This window comes from Hippopotamus amphibius, chromosome 1 (assembly GCF_030028045.1).
Source record: "Hippopotamus amphibius kiboko isolate mHipAmp2 chromosome 1, mHipAmp2.hap2, whole genome shotgun sequence".
Taxonomy (NCBI): domain Eukaryota; kingdom Metazoa; phylum Chordata; class Mammalia; order Artiodactyla; family Hippopotamidae; genus Hippopotamus; species Hippopotamus amphibius.
In genome coordinates this window covers 173,059,283-173,078,467 of record NC_080186.1, presented here as the reverse complement: position 1 = coordinate 173,078,467, position 19,185 = coordinate 173,059,283, and the positions used below count along the sequence as shown (strand labels likewise).

The following is a 19,185-nucleotide window of genomic DNA, read 5'->3' as shown; positions in this document are numbered from 1 at the left end:
ACTGTAGAATAGTAAAAGGTACAAGCAATACGATCCCCTTTATGCAAAAAAAAAAAAAAAAAAAAAAAAAAAAATCAAATATTTCTTGACCATCTTTACATACAAGAAGTCATTGGACTGGACGCAGGTAGAAACAACAGTGAATAAGACTGCTATTTTAGTGGGGAACTCAGACAAAAAATAAAGCAAATACACATATGACTATTGATGCCATGAAGGAAAAAAAAGGGTTTGAGAGTGACAGTAGAGGACCCTGTTTTGGTGAGGGTGGGCGAAGAAGACGTCTCTGAGAAGGTGGCATTTAATCAGAATCCTGAACCACGAGACAGCATAACCTGTGGAAGAATGGGGTGTCGGGGTGTTGGAGGGCCTGCCAGGCAGAGGGAACGGCAACTGCAGAGCCCTTGGGCCGGGAAAGGACAAAGTGTGCCCGAGGAACGACAACGTGAGCAGCGCCGGCCAGCGTGGCTGGAGAGCCGGAGGAGGGCACCAGACAGAGGCACACACCCGCAGCCCTGCCGGCTGCTGAGAACTCAGGCCTTCTCGTGCGGTCCGAGAAGGACGGCGACCGCACGTCCCGTCCGGAAGGCTCCCCGGGAAGCTACCTGCGGGGTGGATCGCAAAAGAGCAAGAATGGAAGCAGGAAGGCCTGCCCGGAGCGTCCAGGTGAAGGTTGTGAGGCGGAGGGAGGACTCTCTCACGGCTGCCAACCGAGCCGCATCTTTAGGTTTGACGGAAACAGGTCGGCAGAAAAGGTGCCAGAGTGTTGGAGCCGCAGGGGACTCTTTTTCCCCGACTACCGCGTGAGCGGTTTGCAGGGATGACGCAACACCTGGGAGGGTCGCCCCAGGCGTCTGCACCACGGCCCCACCGGCCGCCGGGAGCCAAGCGGCCCCTCGCGGGGGCGCCCGAGGCGCCACCGCCCGCCGGACCCGCCCGCCGCTCCGCCGGAAGTGCTCTCGCGGACCGCCGGGCCGCGCGAAGATGGCGCAGGAGGCCGGCGACATGGAAGATGGGCAGCTTTCCGACTCGGATTCCGACATGACGGTGGCACCCAGCGACAGGCCGCTGCAGGTGCCGGTGAGTGCGGGGGGCGGGCGGGCGACTCTGGGCCGGGAGCGCGGAGCCTGCGCTACGCTGAGAGGCGGGCGTCCCCGGGCCCCGCGCGCGAGCCGGCGCGGCGCGGAGGGTGAGGGGCGGGCGTCCCCGGCCCGGCGCGCGGAGCCGGGGAGGCGGCGGCAGTGGCGGGCCAGCGGGCAGGGCGAATCCAGCCCGGCATCTCTCTGCGAGGCGGGTCCCGCGTGGCGGGCGGGCGGCTGCCTCTTCCTCGCCTTGCGTGCTCCGCTCCTCGATTTCTAAACATGTGGGCTTCCCCGCTTCGGCGCCGCTGTGTTGTTCCGAAAAAGTGGCCTTTTTCGCCCAAAATGCAGAACCTGGGGACATCGGCCCGCAAACAGTCTGTGGCGCCTGTTTGCGCCCGGAGCAGAAAGGGAGCGAGGACCAGGGATGAAGTTCATCACTTGCTCAGGGGCCTGTCTTCCATATTCCCATGGAACGGAGCTTCGTCACGCCATATTGTGGCACTGGGTTTTACGTCAGCTTCCTAGGTTTCTAAATAGGCGTTTGTCTCGGCCGCCCTACGGAGTAGCAAGCTCTTCTGCGGAGGCTTTAGGGCCAGGCTGCCCGCGTTCGAATTCTGGCGCCGCCACTGTGAGACCTGTAACCGAGTATTTAGCCTAGTGCCCCCACCTTTAGAATAGGAATGATGACAGTACGACAGTTACAGGGTGCCTGTAAGGATTCAGTGGAGCCCGAGTAATGGCTGAGAAGTGTTAGTGCTCTTATTATTTCAAGATAGGAAGACTTACCTTCTAGAATTAAAAGATGCCACCCCCATTTCTAGCACATATTAGGAGCTCAACAAATACTTTGTTTAATGTTTAGTTGAAAAAGCGAAGGTGATTCCTTTTGCATAGAAATGTCTTAGGAAATCGGTATCAGGGTATTTTAAGTCTCTTTCAGTTTGTTTTACACAGGTTGGCCCATGACTTAGAAATCTTAATGCTATGGACTCTGCCGTCTTAAAAGTAATTTGTCAGAGAGTTCTACACATAGGAGTTTACTGTCTAGTCTAAAAGGAACATAGTCACAAAACCATGTAAAGGCAGCTTATGAGTCCAAATGCATGGCAAGCATCTTTGGAAAGGAAGAAAACAAGTTCTGTTTTAACTGCTAGTAACAATTATGTCATTTTCAGACATTCTGAGAATAACTGAAAAGATTGGAAATCTTCTAAAGGTGAGAATTAAAAGCTTTGGTAATTTTTTAGAAAGAGGTCTTAGAACTAAGTGCTGCATTAGCGATATAGAAATAAGAATTTGTGGCTTTAAAAATGGAAATTCCAGAGAGTTCCCTAGTGGTGTAGTGGTTAGGATCTGGTGCTCTCACTGCAGCCCCTCGTTCAATTCCCGGTTGGGGATTGAGGATCCTGCAAGCCACATGGCAAGGCCAAAAAAAAGAAGAAAGGGGAAAAAAAAGATTTCATGTAGACCTTTAGAAATGCAGGGACTCAGTTGGTTTCAGAGCTCTTTGAAGATCATTTCTGCTTCGAAATGGTCCAGCTGAATCCCTAAATAATTTTTTTTAAAATAGCATATGGTGTGTAGAGTTAGTGTTTTGTGGAATTGATTGTATTTTCTTTCACTTGCAGAAAGCATTAGGTGGGGACTGTGCAGTGAGGCCCTTCCAGGGTACTGCAACAGTGTGTGCTCCAGTATCACATTATCGGACTGTTAAGAGCGTGGATTCAAGTGAAGAGAGTTTTTCGGATTCAGATGATGATAGCTCTCTCTGGAAACGCAAACGACAGAAATGTTTTAACACTCCTCCCAAACCAGAGCCTTTTCAGTTTGGCCAGAGCAGCCAGAAATCGTCTAGTGCTGGTGGGAAGAAGGTTAACAACATATGGGGTGCTGTGCTGCAGGAACAGAATCAAGATGCAGTGGCCACTGAACTTGGTATCTTGGGAATGGAGGGCACTATTGATAGAAGCAGACAATCCGAGACCTACAATTACTTGCTTGCTAAGAAACTTAAGAGGGAATCTCAAGAACATACAAAAGAATTAGACAAAGAGCTAGATGAATATATGCATGATGGCAAAAAATTGGAATCAAAGGAGGAGGAAAATGGGCAAGGTCATCTCAAAAGGAAACGACCTGTCAAAGACAGACTAGGAGACAGACTAGAAATGAACTATAAAGGCCGATATGAGATCACAGAGGACGATTCTCAAGAGAAAGTGGCTGATGAAATTTCTTTCAGGTGAGCATTTGAATTTGTCTACAAGTGAGCACTTGACCAACTGTCATCCATTTGTAAGAAATAATAGATTCCAAATACACTGATGATGGTGTTCCTTTTTGAGATTTTTAAGTTTAAGGCATGAACTCCGGACTTATATATGAATACAGTTGGGTATTCTTAAATTTGGGTAGACCTGATAGAATAATTTTGCAGATTTTTATGAACTTTTGAGCAACTCTTTCATTGAGTGCTATAGAACTCTTTAGATAAAAACATATCCTTTTAAATCATGTGGGCTTTCTGGAGTGCTTTCAAGCATTCATGACTTTTTTTTTTACAACTTTGTTGAGGAATGACGTACATGTGATAAAATTCATCCATTTCAAGTGTTAATTTTTTTAGTAAATATATCAATTGTACAACCATTACCATAAAGTACTTTTGAAATATTTCCATCACCCGATAAGATCCCTCATATCCATATGCCCATTTAAAGTTAGTTCCTGTTTCTGTTCCCACTTAACTGCTGATCTAGTTTCTCTTGTTAGCAATTTGCATTTTTTGGAAATTTCATATTAATGGAATCACAATATGTGGTCCGTTGTGCCTGGTTATTTTCATTTAGATCAGTGTTTTTGAGATTCGTCCATGTTGTAGCCGGAATCAACAATTTATTTATTTACACACAGACACACGCAAGCACGCACACATCCTTATTGGCTGTTACACTTTTTGGCAATTATGAATAATGCTGTTATGAACTCCATGTACACATCTTTGGACATGGATTTTCATTTCTTTTGGATAAATAGGAGTAGAGTTACTTGATGTATGATAAATTTACATTTCATGTATTTTTAACATGAAATATTGAAAGTTAAAGTTTTAGGGTTTCCCTGGCAGTCCAGTGGTTAGGACTTGGTGCTTTCATTGCCATGGGCCCAGGTTTGATCCCTGGTGGGGGAACTAAGATCCTGCAAGCCAGGTGGTGTGGCCAATAAATAAATAAATAGTTGAAATTTTGTTTAGTTTTTATTAGCTCTAAATCACTAGTGAACAGTGTCACAAATTTGAAAACAGGTATGGTTCAAGAGTAATATAGCTAGTAGGAAAACAAGTATTTATTTTCCAGGCAAGCCTGTCAATGCTAGTACTGGCTTTTTTAAATACTGAGGGAGTTCGGAATTTGAGTGCTAGAAAGGAACTTAGGGATTTTGTAAACCAAAGTCTTCACTTTACAAATAGGAAACTGAGGTCCAGTAGGTTGTGTGGCTTGCTCAAAGTCCAAAATTTAGTAAATGTCAGACCTGGAACTAAAGTCTTGTCCCTTTGTTCCTAGTCTGCTGCTCTTTCCACAACAGAGAAGAAACAAAAGAAGCCAGAGCTGCTTAGGGAACTGGTATACTAATAGGGAGCTTCTATAATATTAATGCTCCTTCATCTCTATGGAGTATGGGCTCTGATGTTAGAAGTACTACTTACTTAGGCTCCTTGTGTTTTTAGCTCTCAATAGTAAAATGAAAATATCCCCTGCGTAAGGTTGTTGAGAGAATTAACTGAGTTATAATGCATATGCAGTTCTTAGGATTGTGCTTATCCCATAATAAGCCTTTGGTAAATATTAGCTCTTGTTCTGAGGCAGGGAGCCCATGAGGGAAAAATCCAATCCATTTTAAAGCTCTTAGACATCTCTAGAGTTAGGAGAGCTAACTTTTAGAAAGCATGGTATATGTTTGTTATTTTTTTTTGACCAGAGTAGACTGGTTGTATCTTCTTTTGCTTTTAGGCTTGCATCCCCCTTGCTGTGTGTATGCGTATTTCTTTTGAAATCTGCCATAATCCAACAAGGCAAAGTGAAGAGGCCAATTATGAGATTTGAGATGGAACCTTGAGGTTACTATCTCCTTGGCTGACCCAAGATAGGAATGTTTCCATGTCAGTGATTCCAAGATTAAATATTGATGATTTCAGAAAGCAGATGTTACTAGAATGGGTTGTTAATTCTAGCTGGGAACTGAATTGGAGACTAAGGTAGATTTCCTCAACTTTATGCAACAAATAAAGAGATTAATAATATTTCATTTGTTCCTTATCAGGTTACAGGAACCAAAGAAAGATTTGATAGCCCGAGTAGTGAGGATAATTGGGAACAAAAAGGCAATTGAGCTTCTGATGGAAACTGCTGAAGTTGAACAAAATGGTGGCCTTTTTATAATGGTAAGACTGACTGCTTCGTTGTTTTCTGGTTTTGTATTATTTCATGTGATTTTTTAATAAAAATGCCCTGTCTCTGATTGTTGATTCTCTTATTTATAAAGTATTACAGTGTGTTTCAGACTTTAAAAAACCTTCACTAATAATGGAAACAGAATATTAAAATTCAGTATGGTCAGTTTTTGCAATTGATACTTTGCTTATAAAAAATATAGCTAAATTGTAACCTGTTAGTAGGCAGTCAACAACAAATCTCTTATAGGATTCAGTAAGGGTAGAGGCTGAAATTTTTTTAAAAAAGTCTGGGTGAGAACCTGGAAACTCAGATTTTAAGAATATGGGTTTTGGAATTTGGGGTGCCTTGTTTTCAGTCTTGGGTGTGCTGCTTGCTAGGTGTGACATTTGGCTAACTTATTGATACGTGACTTCTCAGACCCCAGTCTCAGCTATAAAATGGGATTAATCCTCTATTATAAGGATTAAATGAGATAATGCATATCAAGTACTTATGGTAGTGCCCAGAACTTAGCAGTGGTAAACAGAAACGTTACTTTTGGTTCATTTAATTCAAGCATTCTTAGAAACTGATTCTTGGGGGCCAAAAAATAAAATAAAATAAAATCTTGTTATGTAAAAAGTACAGTTAGATACAGAGTATAGCTGTGGGTAGTAAAATTTCATGGATGGTAGGGATGAACAGGAAACAAAATGTCTAAAGAGGCTTCTGGGGTTGAGGAAGCAAAAATGTAAAAACGCTTTATTGTTCCAGAATGGCAGAAAGAGTACTTCTGTGGCTGGGGCCAGATCCCAAGCAGTAGCAGTTTATCCCATAGAATGAATGGTTTTGCAGATCTCATTTAAGTGAGCTTTCACCACAGGGTGAGGATGAAGATTGAATAGCTTCCTTCTTATTTGTTCTTTATGAATTTGAATAATAACATCACAAGAGACTAAGTCAATATTATGCTGTGGTAATGGAGAGAAAGGAAACCAGTTAGAAGTGATAGCACTGGGTGAGGAAACATCCTGTGAACATAGATTCCAGAGGTTAACAAAACAAATTGTAATAATCATGAATGTGCTGGCACCCCTGTTTGTGTCACTGTCTCAGGTACTTAGATTTTCATTCAGTCAAGCACAAAGTTATAGATTATATCAATATCTTACCTTTTTTTTAAATGTTTAAAATGTCTTGCTGTGCCATGCACCTTGTGGAATGTTAGTTTGATAACCAGGGATCAAATCCGGGCCCCCTGCAGTAACAGTGCTAAGTCCTAACCACTGGACTGCCAGAGAATTCCCTATGTCAAAGTTTTAATACTGTAGTAATAAAACCAGTGAGCTAATGGAAATCTACTGAATGTTGGGAAGATGAAAGTCCAAATTCACTTTCTTTTGGTGCATTCTTTCCTTGTACAATTATTTATTGCTGTGTGCCAGGCACTGTTTTAGACACAGGAAGCTTATGTTGTAGTGGGGGGTGGGAGGGAAACAGTCTACAAAGAATAAATGTAGTATCTTCAAGTATGCTAGAAAGTGATACGTGTTGTGGGAAGATAAATAGAGCAAATGGAAGTCTGGAGAGAAGGATGTTGCAGTTAAACTGGAGTGGTACAGTAAACCTTAATAACTCCTTAGGAATGACTCTAAAAGTTGCTTTGACCATTCACTGGAAGAGTCTACAAGATAATTTTTCTCTTCTTTTTTGTAGAATGGTAGTCGAAGAAGAACACCAGGTGGAGTTTTCTTGAATCTTCTGAAAAACACTCCTAGTATCAGTGAGGAACAAATTAAGGTAAATGTCCTTGACTTTTAAGATCCATCATAATTTGACTCCCACTCAGCCTCTAGCTTCATTTCTTCTGATCTCTATTACCTGCTCTGCCTTGTATTGACCAATTTTTTCATTGTCTCTCTTCAAGTAAAACTTGTGCCTTTGGTAAAGCACTGCCTCCTCTTTTTTTCTTCCCTTTCAGAGCCAATGTCAGGATTTCTTTTATGGCAACTTTTCCTGGTCTCTTAGCATGTAATTTTTTTTTCTACTCCTTTATTCTTTAACTTTTTATTAGTGAAAAATTTCAAACGTGGAATAGATGAAAAAATAACAGGATGAATACCCATTGGGGAAAGGACAATAGATTGGTGTTAAAACACCAAAATGTTACCAATGAGTTGGTCTGTTGAAAGGGTTATAAATGTTTTGGCTTTTAAGATTTTTCTGGTTTTTTTTTTTCCCCCAAATTTTTTGTATGTACATGGATTGACTATCTTTGTTAATAGAGGGAAAAACCTGAAGACAGATATAATTTTATTATAGGTAATTTCATATGCCATCCAAATAATGGTGTTGTAATTGTTCTTTTAGTCACTGTATTGCTAACAATCACAGTCTGTAGAATTTGGAACCCAGAACTGAACTGAGTGTGCTTGTTTTCAACTTTTTCTCGTTTGACTTTGTTTTGGTATGCAGCCTTATAATTTAAGTTTTGTTTTAGAGAATACAAAGTCTGTGAAGAAAAAAAAGAGTAAGAATAATTAGAAGTCAGTTTGCTAAGCAGGGACCCCTGGAACGCCTGGCCAAGACCCCCTCGCCTGTTCCCACCCCATCACGCACCCTCTTGGAGGACCTCAGCCCCCAGACCAACATCTCCCCGGGATGCTTGTCCCCAGATTTTGCTGAGGAGCTGAGGTCCTTGGAACCGTCTCCAAGCCTGGGTCTGCCAGAGGAGGATGAAGAGGGGGCCATGGTGCTTCTGGGCAGGCCCTCTCCAGGCGCCGTGGGCCCCGGGGGAGGTGGCACTGTGCAGCAGCCGCCGCGCCATGGTGCCTCCTAAAGGGTCGGGGTGCTTCTTGCGACTTGGGGTTGGGGCCTTGCCAGCTCCAACACTACCCTTGCCTCAAGTCTTAAGCTGGCAGCTAGCATTTTAAAGAGGTCCCCCTCAGGAGTTCTGGCCACTAGCTAACCGCCCCCTCCCCAGCCAGGACCACCTGGCGAGACTGTAACGAGTGATGTTTGTACAACCAAAGACTCTATTTTGTGGTTTAAGGAGAATAAAATTGACTGCGTTTAAAAAAAAAGTTAACTTGCCGTATTTTTTTAAAAGTCTGGATATAGTGGTCTCCCTCTGAAAATAGTATACAGTTCAGGTTCTTAACTTGTTGCGTTAATTATACAGAGATATGGATGGGAGAAAAAAATTGCTCTCATATTATCTTTTGTTTGCATTTGTTGTCACAACATTAACAACATGCTACAAAGACATTTCTTTGGGCCATTCCCCAGCTTGTTCTATTTAAATTCATAACCCATGGGAATGACATTCCTTTTTAATAAGGGTTGCCTTATTTGGAAGGAAAAGGGGGACTTCATAATTTTATTTAGTGTTGCCAAGCATTGTACTGGTTAGAATTGTTTTTATCAAGATGTCTGTATGTGCTTCTATATAAAATGAAAATACTTCTACTGTTGCTCTACTTGAAGGTAAGTAGACTCTTAAAAAAATTGTGAATTATCACACTGTCGTGAAGGCAACATAATAGGGTTTAAGAATATGGACTTGAAGAAATAATTTATGAGGTTAGACTTTATACCTTTACATGTTAGCTCTAATCTTGAGCCTCGCTTTCCTCATCTGAAAACAGGGATAATCCCCACCTCATAAAGTTCTCATGCAAATGAAGAGTGAACACCTGTTTAAAGTTCTTAACATAATGCCTGGAACATAAAAGTGCACATTCAGAAATTGGTAGCTTGCCTCGTTTTCCTCTGAATTGACCTTTTTTGTCCTTCCTGCACTTTTTTCTCAATGTGTACCCTCCTCCTCCACCCCAGTCCTTCCTCATTTCTTTAGCAGATACTTTCATCCTTCTCTTCATCAGAGCTCTCAAATTCTGAAGCTTTCCCTTATCGCCTTCATTTCAGGGGTCCTTACTTCTCCTTCTGTTAATTCTGTGTGCTGCTTTTACTATTTAGTGAAGCAGAGGGCCCCCTTTATCTTACTATCCTCCGTATTGTTTTTTGTGTTTTTTTTAAGATTTATTTATTATTTATTTACTTACTTTTGGCTGCATTGGGTCTTTGTTGCTACACACAGACTTTCTATAGTTGTGGCGAGTGGGGGCTAATCTTCGTTGTGGTGCGAGGGCTTCTCATTGCAGTGGCTTCTCTTGTTGCAGAGCACGGGCTCTAGGCGCTCGGGCTTCAGTAGTTGCGGCACGCGGTCCCTAGAGGGCAGGCTCAGTAGAGGGCAGGCTTAGTTGCTCCACGACATGTGGAATCTTCCCAGACCAGGGATTGAATCCATGTGTTTCCTGCATTGGCAGGCAGATTCTTAGCCACTGCGCCACCAGGGAAGTCCCCTCCATATTGTATTATATAAACAAGAAGGAATTTGCTCCTTATGCACTTTAAGAATATAATAGGGACTGGCTTGGCTACAGCTTTTAAGAGTCACTTCCTAGAATATAATAGGATGTCAAAAGTGTGTCCTAAAAAAAAAAAAAAAAAAGTCCTGCCTGTACTAGCTTCTCTTTTAAATCTTTGAATCTTTTCTGTATTAGCATTGTCATTTTTCCCTTCTCTTTAGATCCCTGACCTATTTTTTTTTGATATCCTCTAAAATTACATTTATCTATCTGTATCAAGATTCCCAGAAGTTTTGTTTTTCCATGTAGTGTTTTAATGGAAGTGTATTTTCTACTTGAACCATTCTCATCCACTGGCAGTTTTGCTTCTCAGGACATTTGGCAATGTCTGGAGGTATTTTTGGTGGTCACAATTTTTGGTGTGCTAGTGGGTAGAGGTTAGGTAGGCTGCTAAACATTGTACAGTGCACACAGCAGACTGCTACACAAAGAATTGCTTGGCTTGCAGTTTTAGTAGTGCCATACTTTGAAAAACCCTATACTAGAATATTCTCTTGTTTTCATGATATGAAATCCTTTTTCTGGCATCAGAATCCATGTGCTGACTATATCATTTTTATGCCTTGTGATAAAAGTGTTTGACAGAGATTTATAGTCTCACATGTTAATTACAGCAGTGTTTAAGGGATGGAATTTTTCTTGTGTAGGTTACATGATCATACTTAGTTACACAGTTCAGGCCTGGCTGGTTTCTTAGCATATGTAATCACATATGGTTGTGATGGCATTTCAGAGTTAGTAAATTATTATACCAAAGACGTCTGTTTTGTTGTGGTAAATTATATTTTATTTAAATCCTAAACAATATTTTCCTACTGTATATTTCCATTTAGAAAACCTTTAAATGGATGTGTATGGTAGTAGTGTGGACCCTAAACCTAACACTAGGCTGAGTTTGAATCACAGCTTCATCCTCAACTTGCATTGAAGATTTATTGAATATCTTGGACTCTGTGTCCAATTATAAGTCTAATGTTTGTTTTCTGTGAGAAATGGAGATAATGTAAAGAGTCTGCCTTGTAAGAAACTTTTAATAAATGTTAGTTCTTATTTACTAAAGTTTGTTTCTTTATTGTAGGACATTTTCTACATTGAAAATCAAAAGGAATATGAAAATAAAAAGGCTGCTAGGAAGAGAAGAACACAGGTGTTGGGAAAAAAGATGAAACAAGCTATTAAAAGCCTAAATTTTCAAGAAGATGATGATACATCACGAGAGACTTTTGCAAGTGACACAAATGAGGCCCTGGCCTCTCTTGATGAATCACAGGAAGGACATGGAGAAACAAAGTTGGATGCAGAGGAAGCCATTGAGGTTGATCATTCGCACGATTTGGACATCTTTTAGTACATTTTGAGGAATAAGCCTCTCTAAGATAACATTGTAATAAACCATTTCTACTGAGATTGCTTTATTTTACTTTGCACTGATAAACACAAAAATCTGGAGAAAACTGTTGTCTTGTTTTAAATAAAATTGAGTATGTGGGAAATGAATGTGATAAGAACATTTAAAACTTTCTCATGTCTGACAAAATACTTAAAAGTATATAGCAGAGGATTTAATTTCTGTCTGTTGCATGTGCTAATTATTACTAGTTGATAATCAGTTTTGTCCAGGTCAATATAACATAGCACTCAAAAGTTTATTTTCTTTTTCTGATTTATCTTTGCACTGAATTATGATTGGTTTCACAACATTCCATTAAAAGATCCTAAGACAAATTGTTAAGCTATTACAAATGCATTCAAATTTAGTTTTTCTGTGTTCTAAGAACTCTTAGGCAGTTTTAATGATAGAGACTAAAAATAGGTTTATACTAGTGGCTCTTCCCACTTACTTGTTTGTCCAGAAGTAAATAAACATCAGAAGCTTTTCAAAGAAGTATCTGTTCTTAACTTTATCTTTGTTTTGACCTCAGGCATATATTAAATACTGAATATGATCTGTACCTGCATAGTTACCATAACATTTAGAAAATTCCCGGTGGCAGCCTGCCTAAGACTTTTACCTTATGTTAAGAAGTTAGGTATTAAAAATGTTTCATCTGCATGATGTTTAAAATTATTCATTTTTATTTAAGGAAATAAAGTTAGTTTGCCTAAGATGTTCCAAGAGTTGATTAGAATTTACAAAATAGATTAAGCAAAAATACATGGGAAGCAGTTATTAACTGTTCTTTGCAGCAGTGTACTTGAAGTCATTCAGTAGTTTCTGAAATACATGATCATTGAAGTTGGAGCTAAGTATCTAGGCAGGGAAAGAAGAGGAAAATGGTAATGGGTTACTTTTTATTCATAAAGAATGCAAAAATAAAATTGGAATTCTGGCAGTCCTTAATGAGTTTCAAGTGATTTTATTTTTTAATTTCAAATGTTCTTTCATAAAATTGCTATAATGAAGGAAAGAAACATTTTAAATAGGTAAGTAAATATTGTCCCTGAGATTCTTTTTAACCATTTATTTATTTATTTATTTAAAGAATTTTTTAAATTGAAGTATAATTGACTTACAATGTTACATTAGTTTCAGGTGTACAACAGTGGTTCAGTATTTTTATGCCTTGCAAAATGATCACCACAGTCCCTGAGATTATTTTATGTGAGATGATTTTAAAGGTATAGTGTGTTAGGAAAGATAAGCAACATTCAGAAATCTAAATGCCACACATCCATGTAAATATTGCTGATTTTTCTAGCGGAAGTTATAGTTTTTGAAGGACACTCATGCCTCAGGCTACTTAATCTTCAGTGGATTGCTCCTCCCTCATTCCCCACTTCCTGGCTTATTTTCATCAGTTGTTATTTCCTTAATATTTGCAAACCACACAGATTTCTGGATTGTATTACGTCCTAATGTTATATATAGAAATCAGTGCTTCAGTTTTTAAGGTTCTGTAAAGCTTTGTCTTATTAACATTTCTCTAAACCTTCCTGACTATCCAGATCTAGGAATGTCTCTGCAGACTGTTGCCAGATGTGTATGTAGTTAATACTCTCACCAAACCAGTGTCCGTTGCAGTCATTCTTCCTGCTCAGCCTAACATTTTTCCTACTTGCTGGCTAGTAGGATTAACAGTAATAATCCTCCCTGTCTCTGACCTAGTAATTTATGTGCTCATCTTCAGTCATAACCGTTTTTTATTAAAATGAGTTTTGTTACCTAAGATACTCTGCGATATAACTCAGATCTTAGGGGATAAAATGGATCGGATTGGTTTGGATTTAAGCAAGTTTGATTTACACTCTTTGTGTCTAAATAATGGTGGAACAAATGGGACATATAATGTGCAGTATGTAAAGAGGAAAACCAGCTTAATATAAAGTGATTATTTGTGAATAATAATTTAGTCCAATATATTTTCTAATATCTGTCAAATTTGTAATATGTCTGCAAGCATCCTCATTTTTTAAGTGTTCATGATAAGAATGATGACGTACTCAAGGAGTATTAAAAAAACACTGAAAATAGCTGTAAGCTCCACACTCTTAATTAACTGCTAAAGTAACTGCTATGGGTTGTTGTGAAGTTAGCAAAACATTGTTACATCTGAGGCAGTAATGTCATCATAATTAGACTAGTAGGCTAGTGAAGTTCTAGATGAGAATTCCTGTCTTTACTGGCAGTGATGGCTTCAGGCAAAGACACTCGTCCTATCTTACCTAAGCTCACCAACAACGGTTCTGATGAGAGTTCATATAAGCCTGCTAATAAGTGAGGACTTAAGGGTTCTGGGTTTTCAGGTGTTTTTTTGTTTGTTTTCAATCTGAGAGCTACACAGATGACGCTAATTCTGTGCTTCCCCCTTGGCATCTGTATAGAAAGCTTTATGTTCCTGATCAAAACAACATGTGTGCGGAGAAAGCAAGTCTGACCTGAGTGTAGAGTATGTACTAAATTCAGAAGCTAAATTAATTACTGGTTTTTGTGAAGGGCCAGAGATTCCTGTAGGCAATGAGCAGGCCTGAGGCAAATCATGGTGTGTTATTTGCCCCCTTAAAATCAGGCCAAAATGAACATGAGCAAACTGCAAAGGACAGCATGCAGTTACAAGCACAGATACCCAGCCAGGACTCTTGATCTTGGTAGTACTCACGGATTTAATGGGTTGGTTATCTACTAGGTGAACCTCAAACAGTGACAGCTCTGTCCTGCAGCTGCGGGGGTCCGAAACTCACGTACACAACACAACTGTTTCCATTTCCTAGGATGATGCTAAAATAATTGCATTTAGCTCAAAAGATATCCTTTCTTCTTGCTTTCCTAATCTTCAGGTGTGATGAGATTCATTTGCCACGGTTTTCATTAAAGCAAGGGATGATCCCAAGACGTTATATAATGCCTTGGAAACAAAACATGCAGTTCAGGAATGTGAATCTGAAGGTATTTTCCTATAAGTATTCATAATAAAAAAAAAAACTATACTATTTATCTGTGAATAGATATATATAACTCTACAAAAGCTATTTTGAAATGTATTTTTCATTTTTTCTAGCTTTATTGAGGAATATAGACAAATATGATGGTGTATATTTAAAGTATACAATGTGATGCTTTGATAGACATTGTGGAGTGATTACCAAAATCAAGGTAATTAACATTCATCACCTCATACAGTTCACTTTTTTTTCTTGTATTGAGAATGCTTCAGACCTACTCTCAGCAACTTTCAAGTATACAATACCGTATTATTAACTGTAGTCACTATGCTGAACATTAGACCCTTAGAACTTCTTCTTAAAACTGAAAGTTTATACCCTTTGTCTCATTTCTCCCTCCCAACAGGCCCTGGCAACCACCATTCTGACAAAAACTGATGTGCTTTCACATAAACTTGCAAACAAAAGTTAAATAGCAATATCTATTCAAACAACCCAATTACAAACTTAAAATAGATAAACCGAAAGATTTCAGAAATATGTCTACCGTTTTCCCTACGTATGTCTTACCTTCTCACAGTTGCTAAGAAGTTCATCAGAAGTAGGCGCCATTAATATTAAAGCTACAGTACAGAGCATGTATTTTTTTAAATTGAAGTATAGTTGACTCACAATGTTAATTTCTGCTGTACAGCGAAGTGATTCAGTTATACATATATATATATATTGTTTTTTATGTTCTGTTCCATTGTGGTTTATTACAGGACAGTGAATATTGTTCCCTGTGCTTTTTATTGTTCTGTGTTTATCCACTCTATATATAATAGTTTGCATCTACTAACCCCGAACTCCCAGTCCAACTCTTCCCCATCCCCTCTCCCCTTGGCAACCGCCAGTCTGTTCTTTACAGAGCATGTATTTTTACAGTTGTACTGCATACTCAGGTTGAGAGCTATGGGAACAGTTTGGCTAGATTTACAAATAAGGCTCCTTGCCCACTCAATGCTCCTATTCAGTAGTCAATAGTTTCAAAACATTTTCCAAGTTCAGGCTGACCATTCACATGTGAAAAGGTAAATTGTTTCTTCAATGGAAAATATAATATTTTGTAATAATCAGGCAATAAGAGGAGATTTCATGTTAGAATTCCTAGAAAGGAATTCCTAGAAATTTCCAAATTTCTAATGGATAAGCAACTCATGTTGAATAAGAATATACTTTGCCAACACAGATGGTATCGCAAAATATGAATATTATTTAATATATGACAAAATATAAAATATGGCTCAATTGTTTTCTTATAAAATGCACACATACAATGTAATAAACAAAGGCTGCCATTTGCCTTGAGATGATTATTTTATATGTATTTTTATCTGATATTTTGAAAACAAAAAGCTAAGGAAATCACGACTCAACAGACAAACATCAAATTCATATGGTTATGAAGACTTCCTAATATCTTAATATTAGGCTGTATTTCATGTAACTTAGTGGCTTATCAAGTCATTTTCAATGTTCTAAATAGCTTTAGCATGGTGACCATATTAGTACTGACTTTATATTTTTCATTTACTAGAACCACAGGGTATAAACTTGAGTTGAAGTCAGCAATGAAGAATTGTTTTCAATGCATCAAAACATTTCTATTAGTCTTGACCTTACTCTTTAGAGTTATGTGAGCATAATTTTTTCATTGTTATTTCACGTCTGCAATTTAGTTGACAGTGTTGCTAACAACTTAAAAAATATAATTAGCAACTGGTATATGGAATATTCTACCTTACAGAGTAAAAGTGATAATTAAATGAGAATTACAACGAAGTGAATGTGCACTGAATAAATGCTAACTATGCTTTCTTTCTGTTTTACCATTTTTCCTATAGTAGATGATATAGCTATTTAACAACATAAAAATGAGAACACAGCATAGGAGAGCGGGAGCTGCACCCCAAGACCAGGCCAGATGGCTGTTCAGCAGTATCAAAGAATCAGAAATAGATGTACAATTACCATAATAACTTCAAGCAGCTGTTATCTATCCAGCAGCAGTTGCAGCAGCAGCCACATACTATATAACTATTTTACTTAGTAGTTGCCAAAAGTTTTTCACATATAATGTTTTATTCAACACTCAAAGAATCTTTTAATAATTCCCATTTTACATTTGAGGAAATGAAGTCTCATGTTAGGTAAATGACTTGTATGAGGACACAAAAGTCATGAAGCTAAAAGTCAGGGATCTGACTCCCAAGTTTATAGTCTGCAGCCCACACTGCTGGCTTTTCCTGTTGGTTGGAAGATTCCAGTGAGAACACTGCTTTTAAAAAAGGGATACTGTTCTGCCCACTAGACCTTCCTTCTTGACAGGAACAGTTAGAAAAACTCTTGGGCAACCTCCATCTTAATCTAATAAAGTGATTTTTGGTGTGATATACAGCAGATTGTTTTTTTCTCTTAGCATGCAGAAGCATGTGGGATCCACGCCGGACCTTTGGAAGACTCTCTGTTTTTGAATCACAGTGAAAGGCTTTGCCATGGGGAAGATCGTAAAGTTGTCTTGAAGAAAGGCCCACCAGAAATAAAAATTGCAGATATGCCTCTGCATTCACCTCTCTCCAGGTACCAAAGCACTGTGATTTCCCAAGGCTTCAGGAGACGACTGGTCTGATGAAAGAAGAATAAAACGATAAAGTATTTCAGTCTCTCCCTCTCTCTCTCCCATAAATGTTTAAGTCCTTGTACATTTGTATTTCACCTGCAGGTTCAATTTTTTCAAAGGCTATAAGTCAACTGCATACTTTTTACATTATATAGTTTAGAAAGGAAGTAGGCTCTGAGAATATATGAGATGAAGTGGGGGAGCAAGGAAAACTGTCTCACTGAAATTAATTTCACACCAAGTAGTTAAGAGACAGCAGACTGATCCAGTCCTACCATCTAACCTCACAACACTCCTCTACCTTTCTCTCCTCCTCATTCCATCCTTATTATTCACCCCTCCAAAACTCAGTGTCAGGTAAGCCAAACTGAAATAGAGTTGCAGGATGTGGGATTAGTTTTGCTACTTTTCTGAGTGCTGCAAAACCCTTCTTTCTTCCCTACCCCACCAACACACACACCCCCCTAAGGCTATAGAGACTGGTAACTAATCAACATGGTTATTAGAAGTGTTTGGTAGACAACACCATGATACATCATACAATTTTAGCTGAGATATACTTTCCACATTGGTTCAGTGTATCCAAGTATCAATTTCCCATAGTGAAGAATTGATTCACATACCTTAAGACATAAAAATGACTGTATGCAAAAATGATGCACCACTGTGGAAGACAGTATGGTGGTTTCTCAAACAATTACACACAAAATTACCTTATGATTCAGCAATTTCACTTCTAGGTACATGCCCAAAAGAATTGAAAGCAGAGATTTGAACAGATATTTGTACACCAATGTTCACAGCAGAATTATTCATAATAGCCAAAATGTGGAAACAACTCAAATGTCCGTCAACAGATGGATGGATTGTTGGGGAGGAAGAAATTTTCCTCTACCCTTCTAGGTTCTTCTGACTGGTTTAGAATTGAATTGACATGAGACATATTAACAGGATAAAGTCAAACAAAAGTTAAATAACATGTATCCATGGGAGAAGCCCAGGAAAACTGAGTAACTCACCAAAATGACTGAAGCCCTCACTTTAAATACCATCTTCTGTTAAAGACAGAAGAGGATTTGGGAATGGTAATCTGGGACTTCAAAGGGAGGAAGGCAATTGATATGGGGATGGAAAGGCAAATGTTTGGTAAATGTTTGCTGGGCCTGCAGAGACAATGGGACACAGGGTGGACTGTGATCTCTAAGAGTTTCCCCCACCACATCTAGTTCATGTTCTCTGCAGACATTTCTGGTAATAGCTCTATTCCTGTAATAGGCCCCTTTTATCTAAATTCCTTTAGGTACTTAGGGGGAAGGTCAAAAGTTCTTCCTAAGTCTTTTGGGCCTTGATTGTTTTCAGCTTCAAATAATCCACATGTCAGATATTTTAGGGTGGCACATTTTGTTCCCCTGCAGATAAGCAAAATATGGTATATGCATGGAATGGAATGGAATATTAGTCAGCCATAAAATGTAATGAAGTTCTGATACATGTTCCAACATGGGAAACCTTGAAAACAGGGAAGTGAATAAATCAGACATAAAAGGACAAATATTGTGTGATTTCACTTATATGAAATACCTAGAAGAGTCAAATTCTTAGAAAAAGAAAATAGAATAGTACTTAGTTACCAATGGCTACAGAGGAGGGGAGAATGGGGAGTTATCATTTAATGGGTTCAGAGTTTCAGTTTTGATTTTTTTTAAGAATTTTTATTGAGATACAATTGACATACAATAAACTGCATATATTTAAAGTGTACAATTTGATATTTTTTTCCTTATTAGTAATGTATATATGGCAATCCCAATCTCCCAGTTCATCCCACCCCAACTCCCCCACCCCCACTTTCCCCACTTGGTGTCCATATATTTGTTCTCTACATCTGTGTCTCTATTTTTGCCTTGCAAACTGGTTGATTTGTACCATTTTTCTATATTCCACATATATATGTTACTATACAATATTTGTTTTTCTCTTTCTGTCTCACTTCATTCTGTATGACAGTCTCTAGGTCCATCCATGTCTCTACAAATGTCCCAATTTCATTCCTTTTTATGGCTGAATAATATTCCATTGTATATGTGTACCACATCTTCTTTATCCATTCCTCTGTTGCAGAGTTTCAGTTTGACATGAAAAGTTCTATAGATGGATGGTTACCCAACAAGCTGAATGTATTTAATGCCACTGAATTG

The 19,185-nt window shown here is 39.0% G+C and overlaps 2 protein-coding genes across 2 annotated transcripts; both read left to right on the top strand.

Annotated features, from left to right (window-relative positions):
* The first annotated feature begins 959 nt into the window (after positions 1-959).
* Positions 960-12,281, top strand: PHAX (phosphorylated adaptor for RNA export). Its single transcript, XM_057736366.1, has 5 exons — positions 960-1,080; positions 2,711-3,324; positions 5,403-5,523; positions 7,232-7,315; positions 11,024-12,281. The coding sequence occupies exons 1-5, from the start codon at positions 985-987 to the stop codon at positions 11,291-11,293; spliced, it is 1,185 nt and encodes a 394-aa protein (XP_057592349.1). The 5' UTR covers positions 960-984; the 3' UTR covers positions 11,294-12,281.
* Positions 12,282-13,574: 1,293 nt separating this feature from the next.
* Positions 13,575-17,022, top strand: SPMIP10 (sperm microtubule inner protein 10). The gene is made up of 3 exons (XM_057725539.1): positions 13,575-13,660; positions 14,221-14,329; positions 16,787-17,022. The coding sequence occupies exons 1-3, from the start codon at positions 13,575-13,577 to the stop codon at positions 16,994-16,996; spliced, it is 405 nt and encodes a 134-aa protein (XP_057581522.1). The 3' UTR covers positions 16,997-17,022.
* Positions 17,023-19,185: the final 2,163 nt, after the last annotated feature.

Excerpts from the sequence above, each read along its gene's own strand:
- SPMIP10 (XM_057725539.1), top strand. The coding sequence starts at position 13,575 with ATGGCTTCAGGCAAAGACACTCGTCCTATCTTACCTAAGCTCACCAAC. Across the intron at positions 13,661-14,220 it reads TCATATAAGCCTGCTAATAA|GTGTGATGAGATTCATTTGC; the intron begins GTGAGGACTTAA and ends CCTAATCTTCAG. Across the intron at positions 14,330-16,786 it reads TCAGGAATGTGAATCTGAAG|CATGCAGAAGCATGTGGGAT; the intron begins GTATTTTCCTAT and ends TTTTTCTCTTAG.
- PHAX (XM_057736366.1), top strand. The coding sequence starts at position 985 with ATGGCGCAGGAGGCCGGCGACATGGAAGATGGGCAGCTTTCCGACTCG. Across the intron at positions 1,081-2,710 it reads ACAGGCCGCTGCAGGTGCCG|AAAGCATTAGGTGGGGACTG; the intron begins GTGAGTGCGGGG and ends TTTCACTTGCAG. Across the intron at positions 3,325-5,402 it reads GCTGATGAAATTTCTTTCAG|GTTACAGGAACCAAAGAAAG; the intron begins GTGAGCATTTGA and ends GTTCCTTATCAG.